At 47.0% G+C, this 18627-nt stretch overlaps 1 protein-coding gene across 1 annotated transcript in view; it reads left to right on the forward strand.

Moving 5' to 3' along the window:
* Positions 1-2289: 2289 nt before the first annotated feature.
* The window catches only part of ACSBG2 (acyl-CoA synthetase bubblegum family member 2), a 29843-nt gene continuing 13505 nt past the window's right edge, over positions 2290-18627 (forward strand). Inside the window, exons 1-6 of the mRNA XM_057708222.1 lie at positions 2290-2386; positions 3959-4188; positions 7875-7963; positions 8776-8896; positions 11152-11238; positions 16299-16448. Of these exons, the coding sequence (XP_057564205.1) occupies positions 2371-2386; positions 3959-4188; positions 7875-7963; positions 8776-8896; positions 11152-11238; positions 16299-16448 (693 nt within the window). The 5' untranslated portion in view covers positions 2290-2370. The remainder of the gene's footprint in view (positions 2387-3958; positions 4189-7874; positions 7964-8775; positions 8897-11151; positions 11239-16298; positions 16449-18627) is intronic.

An 18627-nucleotide genomic window follows, 5' to 3' on the forward strand; every position in this document is an offset into this window, starting at 1 on the left:
ATTCAAAGCTGGCATCTGCTAGTATAGAACCCTGTGCAGGGCATGCGGTTCCATTCCCAAGAGGCTGTATTTCTGGTTCTGACAGAAACATTTGGAGTTGGTAGAACGTTAACCGCAAACCTAGAATTTAGAACAGATGCTTGACTCTTGTATTGGGCACACTGTGGGTCACAAACAAAATAATACAGTTTTCCTCCATGGAAACCACTGAAACATCCCTTGTAATCAGTGCTGACCAGCTATTTTGCCCTCCAAGGGCACAGTTAAGGATGTCTGGAGACATTTTTTGATTGGAACAGATTGACATATTGGATTTGTGAATTTAATTACCTGCCTGGGGGGGCGGATTTAATTAAGGAAGCATGCGTGGCCAGTGTTGAGTTGTTTGGGAAATTTTTAAAAATATTTATTTTATGTATTTCTTTGGCGGCACCAGGTCTTAGTTGCTTGCGGCACACAGGATCTTCATTGTGGCATGTGGGATCTTAGCTCCCCCACCAGGGATCGAACCTGGGCCCCCTGCATTGGGAGTGTGGAGTCCTAGCCACTGGACCACCAGGGAAGTCCCTGTTTGGGAAATTTTGATTAAATTCATGAGCTCATTAAGTAACATTTTTTAAGGTATTTCTATAACTGTCTGCTAGGGCTGCTGTAGCAAGACACTGCAGAATGGGAGGCTGAATAGAAACTTATTTTCGCTCAGTTGCGGGGGCTAGAATTTGAAGATCAAGGTGTCAGCAGGACTGGTTTCTGGTGAGGCCTCTCTTCCAGACAGCTGCCTCCTCACATGGTGGAGAGAGAGAGGGAAAGGGAGAGAGAGAGAGACAGGGCTGGTTTTCTCTACGTAGAAGGACATCAATCCTATGGGATTAGGGCCCCAGCCTTGTGACCTCATTTAACCTTGATTACCTCCCTCAAGGTTCCACCTCCAAATACAATCACATTGTGGGGGAGGTGGTTAGGGCTTCGACACAGGAATTTTGGGGAACACAATTCAGTCCATGAGAACTAACTATTCATTCATGCTACGTAGGTGTTTAGAAGAATGCTCTTTAATAGATTTAAGGATTAACACATTGAAAGTCAAACAGGGTTAAGGAGCGGTGCTTGCCCCTCATCATACACAAAAGGCTTCAGAAAGTGGTGTCTGGTTCCTGAGCGTGCAAGGACCCAGGGCGGGCAGGAGTCTGCACTGTCCTCTACCAACAGATTCACGACCATGTGACCTTCGGCCTGATTACTGATAAGACGTCCTCTAAAGAGGCTGCATCAACTTTTTACCACAGTGTATAAGAGCCCCTGTTATCCCGCATCTTCACGAATACAAGGTCTTTTTCAACCTTTTTGGTCTTACTTCATCCGATAGGTGAAAACTGTATCGTATTGTCTGTTGCGTTTCTCTCTGGACTGAGATGGAACATGTTTTCCTGTTTTTATTTTATTTCTTAATTTTTTAAAGATTTTACTTACTTATTTGTTTATTTATTTTGGCTGTGCCAGGTCTTCATTGTGGCAGGCAGACTTCTTAGTTGCAGTATGAGGACTCAGTTGCAGCATGCATATGGGATCTAGTTCCCTGACCAGGGATCAAACCTGGGCCCCCTGCACTGGGAGCTTGGAGTCTTATCCACTGGACCACCAGGGAAGTCCCCTTGTTTTTAAAAGTCATTTAAAAATGCGTTCAGAGAACTGTCTATTCAAGACTTTGTCCCATTTTCTCATTGGGTTATTGGTCTTTTTCTTATTGATTCATTGGTGTTCTCTACATATTAAGGAAATCAGGTCTTTATTGATTAGATGTGTTGCTCATATATTTTTTTTCCAGTTTGCTGTTGATCTTTTGATTCATGGTATTCTTTGCTATGTGAAAAATTAAAAATTTTTTATCTAACAAGATTTACTCCATTTTTCTCCTTTATGCCCTTTGGGTTATCATGTACTATCTTTAAGGCATCCAATCAGAGCAGAACTCTCTTGTGAGAGTTGCTTGCCTTCAGGAGACTTCAAAATGTTTCCTCACCCACAGGATCACATACAGACTTGGCCCCTATATTCTAGCTGTTTAAGAGACTCTTCTGGAAACTCAAAGACTGAATACCCTCTGCACTTTACAGCTGCTCTGTGGTCTGGCATGCAGGCCACTCTCCTCTCCTCCTAGGCCCAGGACAGGCATGACTAATCAACCCCAGGATTCTAGGCAGACATGACTAAGCAGATACTGGAGTTGACTTCAGACCTGTAGCCCCTTTGCCTGGCCTGCTAAGTTCCCTCTTTGCGCCTTGCAGCACTGTGAAGAATGGTTTCTGTGGACCTGGAAGGGCTGAAACCCTGACAGCTTGAGAAGAGAAGGCTGAGGACCTTAAAGCAGACATGAGTCAACAACGAGGTATGTTATGCAAGAGAGAAAGGTGCGCTGACTCAGCCATGGCTTTTTATAAAGGGGTCTGGCCCGGAGAGTGGGGCGCAACCCCTCCTTGCCCCAGCTGCTGGCCTTGGCCGAGGCGTCCGAGCCTGGAGGGCCAAGCTCTACTCGTGATGGGGAGCAGAGGTGGCACAGGCAAGCGGTTGACAGCTGGGTCCCGTCATTCAGAGCAAAGCTCTGCTAGCCAGTGACAGTGGGTGAGTCACTTGCTCTTTCGAAGCCTCGTTTGTACCACTGGTACTTGGGGGGGGGTGGTCATTGATAATAGCACCTCTCTATTAGGATGGTGAGCCTGTGTGAGTAAAGCACATAAATATATAACATATATGATGTTATATGTTACATATTATATATTATAGTGCAGATGCAATTGTGTGTATATATATGTGGCAGATGTAATAATACATAATTGTTTATATACTGCAGATGTAATAATATGTATAGTGATTATAATACATTTATGTTATATTTGTACATAATATATAAATTATATATAGTACAGATGTAATTATATACATATATAGTGTAGATGTAATTATATATATGGTACAGATACAATTATATATGGTACAGACATAATAATAACATAATGCAGATGTGTGTATATATACTATTTGTAAATAATATGAATTCTAGTTAATGATTCAAATGCTAAAGGCTGATGCAATCAAATGATTAAAATGTTTTTAAAAAGAATGAAATAAAGCCATTTGCAGCTACATGGATGGACCTAGAGATGATCATACTAAGCGAAGTAAGTCAGAAAGAGAAAGACAAGTACCATATGATATCACTTTTATGTGGAATCTAAAATATGACACAAATGAACCTATCTACAAAACAGAAACAGACTCACAGACATAGAGAACAGACTTGTGGTTGATGGGGGGAGGGGGGTGCTGGGGGAGGGAAGAATTGGGAGTTTGGGGTCAGTAGATGCAAACTATTATATATAGGATGGATAAACAAGGTCCTACTGTATAGCACAGGGAACTATATTCAATACCCCGTGACAAACCACAATGGAAAAGAATATGAAAGAGAATATATATACACATAACTGAGTCACTGCCGTACGGTAGAAACTAACACAACATTGTAATAAATCAACTATACTTTAATAAAATTTTTAAAACGATTCAAATGTTGAAGAGTGAAATGGATGGACAGCTGCAGCTTACTTTGAAATGTATCCAAAAGTAAGATGGCGTGATGGGTGGATGAATAGAGGGATGGCTGGATAGAGAAGGGAAAAAGCAAATACAGCAAAACGCCAGCAGTTTTAGAACTTGGTGGTGAGTAAGAGGGCGTTCACTATACAATTCAACTTTTTGTATGCCTGAAAATTTTCATAATAAACTGTTGAGGGGGTAAGGAAGAAATTAATAGGAAAGAGGAAGCGTGAGTAGATCAACACTGACCACATGACTTTACTCGAGGCATGGGATTAATTGAGGTTTAATAGGACAGCACTGCCTCCCAAGTTATTAAATAAATTAAAAAAGTCTGCCACCCAACCCTGGTGACTATTTGCAGTTACTCCTGGGCTGTGGACCATTCACCGAGATGGGGAAGTCTGTATGAGGCTATCGAAACATGGGCCAGGCCACGAGGCCCCCATGACCATCCCTGAATTTTTTCGGGAGTCAGTCAACCGATTTGGGACTTATCCAGCCCTTGCATCAAAGACAAATGAAAAGTGGAACGTTCTGAATTACAACCAGTACTATGAGGCTTGTCGGAAGACCGCGAGAGCCTTGCTCAAGGTAAGTGAATCATTCATTCATTCCTTCATTTGTTCATCATGTATTAAATCATTCCTTCTACATATACATACACATGGGACAAAATGCACAAGGCACCCCAAGATACAAGGTTAACTGGTGAAAAACTTCTTTCCAATCTTTGTCCCCTCTTTATGGAGGCAGCCACCATTTGCATTTTTTCTATGTTCTTTTGGGGAATAAATTACATGTACCTATTATGTAATTCTAAACATGCACATTTTTACACACATAATAGCATACTATACCCATGAGTCTACAACTTGCTTTCTTCTGTTAGCACAGTATATGTGTGTATTAGTGAGCTACTGCTGTGTAACAAATTACCTCAAAACTTAGAGGCTCAAAATGACAAACCTTTTATTATCTCTTGGTTTCTGTGGGTCAGGAATCCAGCAGCGATTTAGTTGGTTGTTTCTGGTTCAGGATCTCTCTGAGGTTGTCGTCAAGCTGTCAGCCTGGGCTGCATTATCTGAAAGCTTGGCTGGGGTGGGAGGGGCCACTTCTAAGCTTCTTTACACAGCTGGCTCTTGGCAGGTGGCCTCAGTTCCTTGCTCCATGACCTTCTCTGTAGGGTTGCTTGAGTGTCCTCACAATAGGGCAGCCAGCATCCCCCAGAATGAGTGATCCAAAAGAGAGACTGAACCAGATGTGAACCGTGATATCTTTTATAATCTAATCTCAGCAATGACATAGTATCACTTCGTCCACAAGGTTACACAGCCCTTGATACAGTAGGGGAGAGGATGATAGAAGAACACAAATACCAGGAGGTGAGACTCATTGGGGGCCATCCTGGAGCTGGTTGCCACATTCTGAGATCCTTCCATATTGATTTTTTTTTAATCCATATTCTTTTCAACAACTGCAAATACTTATGTAACAGTATTGACTTAATGAGCCCCCTACTGGCAGGCAGTGAAGTTGCTTCAGCCTTTTGCTCCATGCATCGTGCCACAATGAACCTTCTCTGCACGATGAACTCCAACAAAGACAATGCCCCTTTATGTCCACTCACAACGTATGAGAGAATCTGCTTACCTACGTTCTTGCCAACATCATATTGTCAAAACTGTTCATCTGGGCCAATTTGATAGGTATGTCAGGCAGAATTCTAAGATGACTCTTCCCAGAGTCCCAACCTCTGGTGTACTTATGCTGTATAACCTTCTCCTGGTGATGGTGGGCTATGATGGGATGTCCCTCCTGAGGTGGCAAAGGTGAAGGGATTTCACAGATGCCATTAAGGTCTCTAATCCACTGACTATGAGTTCACGAGAAAGGGCAGGTGCTCTGGGTGGGCCTGACCTAATCAGGTGAACCATTAAAAAAGAGATTCTCCTGCTGTCCTGGAAGCAGACTGCCATGTCTGGAGAGGGCCATGTAGCAGGGAATGGCATACAGCCTCCAGGAGCTGAGAGTGGTCCTCAGTGGGCAGGTAGCAAGAGAAGAGGATCCCGGTCATTCAACCACAAGGAAATGAATTCTGCAAACAGCCTCCAAGCGCGGGGCCCCCAAGCTTCGGAGGAGATCACGGTCCCCACCGATACCTTGAGTGCAGCTTTGGGAGGTCCTAGACAGAGAACCCAGTTGCACCGCCCCCAGACTCCTGACCTGTGGAAACTGGCATAACAAATGTGTGCTGTTTTAAGCTGCTACATTTGTGGTGATGGGTTTTGCAGCCACAGATAACGTAACAGGCATCTCTTACCATAAAAGGGCATCTCCTGATGGTTCTGATTTATAGGAAATCCAATCACATGTTGAAGTAGACCCGAGTTCCTCTCTTCCCTCCTCTGATACTCAGGCGTCTTCATCCAGAGACCGTGAGAGGTTGGAATTAGGAACCACCTGCTTGGGCTGGGTTTCTTCTCTGCTGCCCTGCCCCCCAGGCCACAGTGCTGTGGTTAGTTCACCTCTCCTGAAAGATGGTCCTTTTTACCTATGCCCTTAGTTCTGGAGTTCAAGGACCCCTGCTCTCTTAAACCTCAAGGATCCAATCAGAAATAAGTCAGTTTATCTGCAAATTAATAAAGACACTCTGTCTACAGTGAAGACAGCCTTTGTGTCACTAAGCAGAAACACACGCCATCGTGTTCTGAAGCATCAGCACACAGATGCCTTCTAAATGCTTAGGTTCTCCCCAGGGACAGCGGGTCATTGCCAATCTTGCCTGGGTGACTAAAAGAGCCAACTAAATTGGAGTTTCCAGGACAAAAGAGGGGCCACCCCCAAGCATGATCACTTCCATGTCCAGGTCTCCTGATTCATCCTCAGCCATGTTCAGATCAAGGCTACACCTTCAAAAGTGCAATTTATCACCTCTATAGGGTATCACTCTTTGAGTACTGTCAAGATTAAAAATAAAAATGAATTCATTAGGATGGCTAACTTAAAAAAAAAAAAAAGGAACAGAAAAGAAAAAGTGTTGGTGAGGATGTGGAGAAATTGGAGCCCTCAGGCACTGCTGGTGGGAATGTAAAATGGTACCGCCACCCTGGAAGACAGTCTGGCGGTTCCTCGAAAAATGAAACTTAGAATCATCATATATGACCCAGCAATTCCACTTCTGGGTTGTAGGCCCCAAAGAATTGAAAGCAGGGACTCACACAGATATCTGGACACCCATGTTCATAGCAGCATCGTCCACGGCAGCCAAGAAGTGGAAGCGACCCAAGTGCCCGTCAACTGATGAATAACCCAAATGTGGTCCATCCACACCGTGGAACATCAGCCTTCAAGTGGAGTGAAAGTCTGACACCTGAACTGACGGACGTTATACTAAGTGAGAGAAGCCAGACACAAAAGGACAAATATATGATTCCACTTATTAAAAAAAAAAAAAAAGTCCCTAGAGGGGTCAAATCCACAGAGGCAGGAGGTAAATGGGGGGGGGGGGGGGGAGGGGCTGGGGGAGGGGGAGGGGGAGTCAGTGTTTAAAGGGGACAGAGGCGCAGGGGTTAAGAATCCGCCTGCCAGTGGAGGGGACACGGGTTCGATCGCTGCTCCAGGAAGATCCCACATGCCGTGGAACAACTAAGCCCATGCGCCACAACTACTGAGCCTGCGCTTTAGAGCCCGTGAGCCACAACTATTGAGACTGTGTGCTGCAACTACTGAAGCCCACGCGCCTAAAGCCAGTGCTCCGCAACAAGAGAAGCCATGGCAATGAGGAGCCTGCGCACCACAACGAAGAGTAGCCCCCACTCACCGCAACTAAAAGAAAGCCCACGCACAGCAAAAAAGACCTAACACAGCCAATAAAATAAATAAATAAATTTATTAAGGAAAAAATAAATAAAGAGGACAGTGTTTCAGTTTGGGAAGATGAGAAAGTTCTGGAGATGGGGGGTGGGGATGGTTGCACAACAGTGTGAATGTACTTAATGCCACTGGGCTGTGCACTTAAAGTTGGTTAATGGTTGAAAAATAAAATACATAAAACTTAGAATAAATAAAAGAGGTATTGTACAGAGGGAGGTAAACCAGCCTCCCAAGAGTCACAAAAAACATCACGCTCCAGATAGTGGTCTCAACATGGGCTTTCCCTGTTGTGATTCTGTGGGCTCTGGAGTCTGCTTTCACCTCCCAGTGAGCAGATTCCACCTGGAAGCAAACCACTTCTGTGTTTCTGTTTTCTGTTCGTCTGTCTGGTTTTGCCTTCCCAGCTGGGACTGGAGCCTTTCCACTCAGTCGGCATCCTCGGGTTTAACTCCATCGAGTGGTTCCTTGCGGCTCTTGGCGCCATCTTTGCGGGGTAAGACCCTGGGCCCGGGTCCCTGTGGATGTTGGGAGGGCTGCTGCTCCAGGCCTGGCAGCCCTGGGCTGGTTCCCAATGAGATGTGAGCGGGGGTTGCAGAGACAGCCCCAGGCGAGCCGGGGAGCCAGACCCGCTCTCACCAATCCGACAAAGGACTAGCATCTCAAACGCACAAGGGACTTCTACAACTCGGGAATAAGAATACGAAAAAAGGGACTTCCCTGGCGGTCCAGTGGTTAAGACTCCGCACTTCCACTGCAGGGGGCGTGGGTTCGATCTCTGGTCAGGGAACTAAGATCCCACATGCAGTACGGCACGGCGGGAAAAAACAAAAGAGACTTTAAATGGGCAAGAGACTTGAACACAAAGATCGCTAAGGAAAGCAGCCAATAAGCACTTGGAAAGATTCTGATGTCACCAGCCAGTAGGGAGATGCAAAGGGACCCCACAGCAGAACGGTTCAAAGCAAGAACAAAGGGCTGTGAAAGAAGGGATCGGGGTGGGTAGGAAGGTCCAAACCGCACCTGTTATTTGCCACAGGACCCTGAACAAGGGACTTCCCTGCTGTGAGCCTCAGTTTCCTCATCTGTAAAATGGGGTGCTGTGAGGGTTCCATGTCATAACGACATCCCGGGAGCCCATCCTCTCATTGTCATTGTCACTTCTGTCCTTTTTGTCACTGTCTGGCTGTAGAAGGAGGGAAGCTGGTGCCTCACCTGCAGACCCTTCCCTTCCCCACACCTTCCAGGACATTCGTTCTCTACTTAAGATGTGTGGGGCACACGAGTGCATGTGTTTTCTTTCCCCAGGGGCTTCTGTGTTGGTATTTACGCCACCAACTCGGCGGACGCCTGTCAATACGTCATTGCTCACGCCAAAGTGAACATCCTGCTGGTGGAAAATGACCTGCAGCTGCAGAAAATCCTTTCGGTAACCCCCACCCCCACCCAGTGCTGTCCCTGGGGAGGGGAGGGGATGTGCGTGGAGTGGATGAGATTCATTTCCAAGGCAGATGCATTTCCTACTCAGCCTCCATTTTAAAAGCTGTGTGTGTGTTCTTTTACAGACAGTCCACTGTTTATCGGTTCCCTTTTACAAGCATGGTTAGTTTGAGCCTTGTCATCCTTGCAAAGTGCATCGCTTACAGTGGTCTTCCCTTCTGAAATTCTTTTGTCTTTGTCTTCTGTGTCTTTCCTAAGTCCGACCACTTCCTGTTTCACTACTTTCTGACCTCTGGCTCTCCCCTCTGGGCTTGTATGTTTGCTTTGTGTTCTTCCTTCCCAGCTGTGTTTACGCGGTGAGGTCTTAACATTTCATGTTGGAAGCGGGGGTGGGCAGTTTTCCTTTGCTTTGGTGGCAACTTCCCGTGCACAGGGAAACCTGACTCCTCTCTTACTCCTTTCCCCCGTACCGTGTGTTATCTTTGTGACCTTGCAAGAAACCTTTCCAATGACTTGTGTTTGAATGAGCCGCAGTTGCCTGAACCAGCTTTTGGCAGAAGGATCCTGACGGGAGGGGAGTCCTTGGAAGGCGTGAGCCTTGACGCCCAGATTCACGGCTCAGCCCAAGGGCCACTGCGCTGCGCAGCTTGTGGGATCTTAGTTCCCCGACCAGGGATCAAACCCGGGGCACCAGCAGTGGAAGCGCGGCATCCTAACCACTGGACCGTCTCAGAATTCCCTTGACTGTTCCTTTAATACCGTTATTTCATCTCCTCTGAGTTACACTTTTAATATTTCTGGAGTTGAGATGTCTTGCCGTTGATGGCATCCTCTGAACGCCGTGGGCCACGTGTTTTCTCACATTTTAACTTTGCTGAAATTAGGGTGCATTTGCCAGCAACAATGAAATCCAGCCAGACTCAGTGAAACACGACATTTTGTGCCACCAGGCCACCCTCGATGCCTAATTCCCAAGCTGGTTCAGCGAGGACAGGCTTCTACTTTCTGAAATTGCTTTCTGAAGGCATGCTCCTTTGGTCCCTAGTGCTCACATCATGCCCTGTCTGTCCCATTCATAGCAGCACACACTGCGGGCTGGGGGATGGGTGGGTCCCTTCTCCTTCTTTCTGTGAACACTGGCTTCTGATTAGGGTTTTTCCACCATTAGAAAATGCTGCGTGCCTCATCCTTCCCCTTGCAGCCGCCTCACCGCCATAGCGTGCTGTCCTGGCTCTAGTATATTCAACCTCACACGCAAAAAGCAATGGCTGAATTATTTCCATCTCTTAGTTTCACCAAAGATGCAGTGTGTGGGGACATTCCTTGTTCTGGTTGCTCTGTATGAAAGACTCAGAGCCAGGCTCCTGACAGGCTCCACCCAAACTGGATGTTCAGCTCCACTTGGAAATCTTTGGTTCTAGGTGATGTTCACGGCTTATAACCCTCCAGTGCTTCCCTTCTTCCTTTAGAATGAACTGCACACTCCACGCTGTCCCCTCCAAGGCGTGGCCTACGTGGCCCTCACATCCCTTCCTATGTCCTCCCCTGGCCTTCTCCCTTCCATCCCCATTCCAGCATCCTGGACTTCTTTTATATCCCTCAAACATCCCAGCTACTGCCTACTTCAGGCTTTTCGGATGTCTATTTCTTCTCTCTCTGGAAAACTCCTGTCTGGCGGTTACAAGCACTTCTGTCATCTCTTCTCTCCAGGCCACGCCGGAGACTTGGCTGTAGGTAGCGTACTGGATGTTGGAAGTGACTTCTTCATTGGATTGGCTAGAAATCTCACACAGGCACACTCTTTCCTTTGCATGAACAGGGGACGAGAATCCCACAGGCCTGGTCACCTGAACCTTACAGTTCTGGGTTTAGGTAGAGAGTTCTGAACCCGTCCAGGTTCCAGCCACCTTCGAGGAGGATTTTTATGGCCCGACTCCAACCAGAAGGTTAGGTAGATCTTGGAAGAGGAAAAGCCGGGAGGGCCGTCCTTCGACCCACCATCCAAAGCCACAACTCTCTGCGGCAGAATTTAGGAGGCTGCCATCTTCATCCCTCTTCGATGGTCTCCGTCTACTGATACCGACCACAAAGAAGCCAGTGGTCCCAAGACCGTGTTGCTTAGTGTCAGTCGAGAGGAAGAGCAAAGTTTTACTGTGTGGGCAGGGGAAGGGGAGGAGGCCGGGATCTCTGTGGGAGAGAGCTTAGGCTGGGTTACCGTGAGGTCCACGCACTACGTTTTTTCAGATTCCGAAGAACAAGGTGGAGACCCTGAAAGCCATCGTTCAGTACCGGCTGCCGGTGAATGAGAGAAAATGTAACAACCTGTACTCTGTAAGTGTCAGAGGGGCACTGAGCAAAGGAGAGCGCGCTCGCAAAGGAAGTGGGTGGGGAGCACGGGAGTGGGCGGGGCTGTACGAGGTGGGTGAGGCTTTTGAGAGAATTTTTTTTCTGGCCTGGAGGGTCTGATTTACTGGAAGGTGTCTCTTCTGGTTATTTACTGCTGTGCGAGAGATCACCCCCCAAAAGTGGTGGCATACGACAACGCCAATCACTTTATTACTGACATTAATTTTTTTTCAGACCATTAGAGTAACGGAAAAAATACTGCATCACTGAAAATTAGATGTGTTGGGACGCACAAACGTTAAGTTTTTTTTTTTATTTAACTTATATTCAAACCAGAATTTCTTATACATTTACTTTCCTGGCTTTCACAGATGCAAAGTCATCAATATTTTTATTAAAACCATTAGCCATTTTTATTATATACAATTATGTAGATAGGGGTGCACATTTCTGCAGTGACTTAGACCGACAGCCCTGTTGGAGCCTGTTTGTTTTTAAATTTTGATGTTTCGTTCATCATGGATTTGCTTTACTTTGTGACTAAAAACATTGCATTAAAATACTTATCTTGATTACAAGCTTTTTTTTTTTTTTGGCATCTCCTAAAATTTTGCACTCAAAGAGGAGCCCCTGGTCCTCACTCTGGTCCCAACGCTGCAGCTGGGGTTCCTCTAGCGCCTCTCTCTCGCTCTGTGGTGTCCGCATGTGATGTTTCCAGCATGATGACTTCAGGACCTCTGGACTCGTTTGGTGGCTCAGATCTCCAGAGAGAATGTGTTGTTTCGTTTCTCATATTTATTTTATTTTAATTTTTGGCTGCATCAGGTCTCAGTGCGGCATGTGGGATCTTTCACTGCAGCATGCAGGCTCAGTAGCTGCGGCACGCAGACTCAGTGGTTGAGGTGTGAGGGCTTAAGTTGCCCCACACCATGTGGGATCTTAGTTTCCCGACCAGGGATTGAACGGGTGTCCCCTGCATTGCAAGACAGATTCTTAACCACTGGACCACCAGGGAAGTCCCGAGAGAATGTTCTGAGGGAGAGAAATATCCACACGGAAGCTGTCCTGCCTTTAATGACCTATTCTTGGAAGTAACGCACTGCCTATCAAGGCCAAGCTGTGGACCCAGACTTCACCTCTTACTGAGGGAAGGGCGTGGCCCCTGAAGAGTGTTGTGACATCATAAATGTTGTCGCAGTCTTTTTTTTTTTTTTTGGAAAATTCACTCTACCTCAAGGTCTTTTCGAGTTAGAAAGTGCTTAGGTGCAAGCAACAGAGACCCACTTAAACCAGAGGAGGGGGTTTGGGTTTTGTTTTTAAGGATACGATGAGTTAAGTCATAGAAGTCAGGGCAGGAGGCCTGTGAGGGAACCAGGACAAGTTCCTGCTAATTTCCCTGAGATCAGGCCTTCAAACCCATAAGCCAAATCAGAAGTCCTAAAATGTCATGGAGTTTATTTGGTTTGCGCTCCACGCAAGTGGGAGGAAAGATGTCAATCATCCCTTCTTGTGCACCTTTCAGAAAACATTTAAGACCAGGACAATGAGTAGTTAAGACAGCCAATCAGAATTACAGACCTTTCAGAGGTCGAAAATGACCACCAGAGCAACAATACCTTAAGTCTGGATAAGTTAACTCATTTGTTAGAAACAGTATTTACAGCAGGGTTCCTCAGCCTTGTTGGGCACTTGGGGTGGATGATTCTTTGCCGTGGGGGCCGTGCTGTGCGTTGTGAGATGTTGAGTCGCATCTCTGGCCTCCACCTATTAGACGCCCGTAGCACCCTCCCAGTTGAAACAATCAAAAATATCCTCAGACACTGCCTAAGTCTCCTGGAGGATGAAATCGCCCCTGGTGGAGGACATTACAGGGAAGAGTTTTGTGACATAGATTAGTGTCTACTTCTCTGCAAAAGCGAGTAGAACCTAACCATTTTTAGATTCAGTTTAGGAATACATTCATTAGAACTTAGAGAAAAAGAAAGCGCCTGGGAAATTAAAAGGTGAAATTCAGGGGCAGGGGCACGGCAGAATAAGACAATTAACTGGGCAGGCTACGATGCCTGGGGCTGGACTCAGGACTGATTCTAGGTTTCCAAGAGAGAGGATTGGATTGGACCAGACTGGGTCTGGAGTCTCCCCGATCCAATCATTTGTGGCCATGGGAGGATGGGTGTGGGAAGACATTCAGGAGTCTTTCTGAAACCTTGAAAATGTTAAAGTATGTGGGCCGAGAGACTGGATGCAGAATGTCTTGCTTGAGCAGTGGAGGAGCTAAGGGTGCTGGGTGTGGAGACTATGGGGGCATAGGCAGAAAATTGACCCTCTCTGGGGGCGCAGCCCCTTTCTCACTGCATTCCTCATATTACCCTGTTTGGCCCTGGAGGATGGCTGGTTAGCCAGAGACGGGTAAGATTCCTCAGGGGAGGAACAACCTAAGACAGGCACAGCTGCAGAGGGGCCAACAGGGGTGGGGCACAGACCCTTAATCCTTCTGAGAGAGGCCGCCTGCCCCCAGGGCTGCTTTGCTCTCCACGCCCAGCTCAAATCCACACCCTGCTCAGATCCACACCTGCTCAAATCGGACCCAGGAGGCAAACAAAGATCATTGCCCCAGTCATGTGAGGCCTTTGATTGTTAATGGGATTAACCTGGACGTGTTAGACCCTCAGGCTATGCCAAGAACTCAATAAAAGCAACGTGGACTCAATCAGCAAGGCTCTTGATCCTAGAGGTCTTGAGTCCCCCGGTCCCACCTTTCTCTTCAGTCTGCGTCTGTGTTTTCTTCAGTCTGTGTCTGTGTTTTCTTCAAGCTTGCGGCACCCGTCACTCACCTCGAGTCGCCGAGCTGGTCTCGGCAGATGGGGTCTTGCACAAGCCATTATGGGAGCATCTTTGGGGGGAGGGCTTGGGGCATCTCTCAGAGAAAGCACAGGGACCCTCAAAAGGCTTCTCTCATCATCACCCAACCCTGTCAGAGATGGTCTGGGCAAACCTCCTTCCTTTTCAGATGGGGCCAGCACTGCCCTGGCAGGTGGCAGGCAATGATGGCCATTTCTGGAGGACCTGGAGTGCCCTCTGTCTAGCAGATGAGACATTACCCTCATCCAGAACCTTGCTGGGGGCTTGGAGGTAGAATTTTTGCAGGTCCCATGTGAAATTTGGTTCACACAGCCCAACAGTTCCTTCTGAGGCACCAAATTCTAAGGTAATTAAGAGCACAGGCTCTGGAGTCTGACCGTCTTGGGTTAGAAAGCTAGTTCCTCTGTTTACTTGCTGTGTGACCCTGGGCAGGTAACTTACCACCTCTGAGCCTCAGTTCCTTCATCTGCCATAGGGAGGTGATGTATCTCTTATCGGTAGGGATGTCTTTGGTTGCAAGTGACAAAAGCCTAATCCCAAATGGCTTAAACTTAAAAGATCATTTGTTGGCTCATGTAATGACAACCCAGGGTGTGGATTTCAGGCATGGCTGGAGCCAGGGGCTCTCCTGATATCTTGGCTTCACGCCAGCCTTGCTTCTTCCTAGTCCTGAGATGGTCCAGTAGCTCCTGGGGCTACATCTTATCCACTTTCAGACGATTCATTCATGCCCCAGTACTTCCAGCAAAAGCCCTGACTTTTGCTGTGACTGGACCACTTGAGGTCACATGCCCAGACCCAGTCCACACTGTGGCCCAGGCAGATGGGACCTTCTAGCTTAAACCAATCACGGTTGCCTTCAGCCACATCAATCTGGTAACTGGTAAGTCTGAGGTGCCGAGTGGCATCTGGGAAAGCAGGGAACAAGTAATATTGAACTCTGCTGTTCGGAGCATTTTACATATATTAACCCATTTACTCCTTAGATCAACCCAAGGAGTTGGGTCTTGCTGTCTTTCCCATTTTACCTATGAGGAAACTGAGGCACGTGGTGCTTGAGTAGCCTGCCCAGGAAGTGGAGGCGGGGAAGCAAACATCTTAGAGCTTTTGTAAGAGGTGCCTTTCCTCCTGCTGGGACTCATGCTTGGGGAGAAGCCAGTGGGGCAGGATCCCCGACTGCGGAGGGGAACTCCCAGGTGCTGGGGCCCCTCTCACACCCTGAGTCCCTGCCCTCTGCTTGTTTTTTTTTTTAAATTGGGGGATAGTTGCTTTACAATGTTGTGTTAGTTTCTGCTATACAGCGAAGTGAATCCGCTATACGTATACATATATTCACTCATTTTTGGATTTCCTTCCCATTTAGTGAAGGAACATTGAGTAGAGTCCCCTGTGCTGTACAGTAGGTCCTTCTTAGTTATCTATTTTATACACAGTAGTATATATATGTCAATCTTAACTCCCAATTCATCCCATCCTCCCTTGGTGTCCATACGTCTGTTCCCTATGTCTGTGTCTCTATTTCTGCTTTGCAAATAGGTTCATCTGTACCATTTTTCTCGATTCTACATATATGCATTAATATATAATATTTATTTTTCCCTTTCTGACTTACCTCACTCTGTATGACAGTCTCTAGGTCCATCCACGTCTCTACAGATGACCCAATTTCGTTCCTTTATTTATGGCTGAGTAATAGTCCACTGTATGTATGTACCAAATCTTCTTTATCCATTCATCTATCAATGGATATTTAGGTTGCTTCCCTGTCCTGGCTATTGTAAATAATGCTGCAGTGAACATTGGGGTGCATGTGTCTTTCTGAATTATGATTTTCTCAGGGTATATGCCCAGTAGTGGGATTGCTGGGTCACATAGTAGTTCTATTTTTAGTTTTTTAAGGAATCTCCATACTATTTTCCATATTGGCTGTATCAATTTACCCTCCCACCAACAGTGCAGGAGGGTTCCCTTTTGTCCACACCCTCTCCAGCCTCTACTGTTTGTAGATATTTTTGATGATGGCCATTCTAACCAGCGTGAGGTGATACCTCATTGTAGTTTTGATTTGCATTTCTCTAATAATTAGTGATGTTGAGCATCTTTTCATGTGCCTCTTAGCCATCTTTATGTCTTCTCTGGAGAAATGGTCTATTTAGCTCTTCACCTGTCTTTTCTTTCCACAGTGGGACGATTTTATGGAACTTGGCAATAGCATCCCCGATTCCCAGCTGGACCAGATCCTAAAGGGCCAGAAGGCCAATCAGTGTGCTGTGATCATCTACACTTCTGGGACCGTAGGCCATCCCAAGGGTGTGATGCTTAGCCACGACAACGTAAGTGCTGTCTCTGCAGCATCCAGGGTCCCGTCACTCCAGAGCAGTGGCCTTCAGGCTGGTTTTGTTCTCGACTCACAAGGGCACAGTGGCATTCAGGGGTCCAGCACATGGGGTCCTTGATCTGTGGGGCATAGAGAGTTGTGCAAATGCTTCCAAGAGGGGCAGCAGGGTGCAGGGGCTGAGATCAGGGACTCTGGAGCAGACCTGGCTCTGTGATCTTGGGCAGGGCATATGACATCTCCAAGCTTCAGTCTCCTCATCTGTAAAACGGGTGTGATATAACAGTCCCTGCCTCAGGGGTTGTTTGAGCTCAGAATCCTGTTTAATAAAATAAGTACGTGAAAGGACGGTGTAAACCCTGTGTTTCAGGAGTAATGCAGAAGCTGATGTTTTAGTTACTCGAGGAAGGCCGTGTGCTTGGGGAAAACTTACACATGTCTGGGTGGAGTCCAAAGCGGATGGTAATTTAGGTCACTGTTCACAAAGAATAAGGGGAATGCATGCTAAAAGATCCTGTTTATGGGCGACTTCCCTGGCGGGCCAGTGGTTAAGACTCCGCACTTCCCCTGCAGGGGGTTCAATCCCTGGTCGGGGCACTAAGATCCTGCATGCCAAGTGTCACAAACCCTAGAAAATGCAAACTTATCTACAGGGACCAAAAGCAGATCAGTGGCTGCCTGGGAAGGGCAAGAGGGAGGTATTACAAAGGGTGATGGAAACGTCCACCATCTCGATGGTGGCGATGGCTTCACGGGTGCAGACGTAAGTCAGTACGTGCCAAACTGTAGGTTTCAAATGCGGGCGGTTCCCTGTATGTCAGTTACACCTCGATAAAGTTGCTGTTGTTTCTTTTTAAAGGACGAGAAGGACAGGGATGGTTCATATCTTGTTGCACGCCCACTACACGCCAGGGGCCGTCCCGAGAGTTTTACACTTTGTAAATCCTTGTGGCAAGTCTATGATTCTATCTGTTCTATCAGGCGGATGCTGTCTCTATGGGTAAGAAAACTGAAACCCAGAGAGGTTAAGCTGCTGAGCCCAGGTCACACAGCAAGCAGCATGGCAGAGCCAGGAGCTGAAACCCAGGAAGGCTGGCGCCACAGTCCACATTTTCAACTACACTGTAGGTCTATGTGGCTAAGGGGTAAAGATGTCCAAAGATGCAATTGCTATAAATATGTTAAAGCTGGTTGAAAAACAGTACACAAAGCACAATGTGTTTTTTGTTAAAAACTGAAAAACAGCAGCAAGTGGTGTACACGTGTGTAAGTTTTAAAAGCAGGAAAGGGTCTGGAGGGACACGCACCAAACATGTACCAAACACACTCCCCTCTGTGAGTCAGAAAGACTGCTAGTTTCAGAATAAAGCATTTCAGGGCTTCCCTGGTGGCTCAGTGGTTGAGAATCCGCCTGCCAACGCAGGGGGCACAGGTTCAATCTCTGGTTCCGGAAGATTCCACCTGCCACGGAGCAACTTGGGCCATGCACCACAACTATTGAGCCTGCATGCCACAACTACTGAAGCCCAAGCGCCTGGAGCCTGTGCTCTGCAACAAGAGAAGCCACTGCAATGAGAAGCACACGCACTGCAATAAAGAGTAGCCCCCACTCGTCACAACTAGAGGAAACCCACGCATAGCAACGAAGACCCAATGCAGCCTACATAAATAAATAAGTAAATAAATAGTTTTTTAAATTAAAAAAATAAGTACAAGGAAGCATTTCTACTGTATAAGAGCCTTCCCCACCAGCCCAGCTTAATAGCTGGCAGCACACACTGGCCTTTGCACTGGCTGTTCCCTCTGCATGGAATTCTCTTTCCCAGAGACACAGACAGCTTGCTCCTTCACCTTCTCCGGGACCCTGCTCCAATGCTACTGCCTCCGTGAAGCCCTCCCTGATTTCCACATTTAAAATCGCAAACAAGGACTTCCCTGGTGGCGCAGTGGTTAAGAATCCGCCTGCCAATGCAGGGGACGTGGGTTCAAGCCCTGGTCCACGAAGATCCCACATGTGTTGCAGCAACTAAGCCCGTGTGCCACAACTACTGAAGCCTGCGTGCCTAGAGCCCATGCTCCACAAGAGAAGCCACTGCACTGAGAAGCCCACGCACCACAACGAAGAGCAGCCCCCACTCACCACAACTAGAGAAAGCATGTGTGCAGCAACGAAGATC

Source organism: Hippopotamus amphibius, chromosome 15, assembly GCF_030028045.1.
Source record: "Hippopotamus amphibius kiboko isolate mHipAmp2 chromosome 15, mHipAmp2.hap2, whole genome shotgun sequence".
NCBI classification, from domain to species: domain Eukaryota; kingdom Metazoa; phylum Chordata; class Mammalia; order Artiodactyla; family Hippopotamidae; genus Hippopotamus; species Hippopotamus amphibius.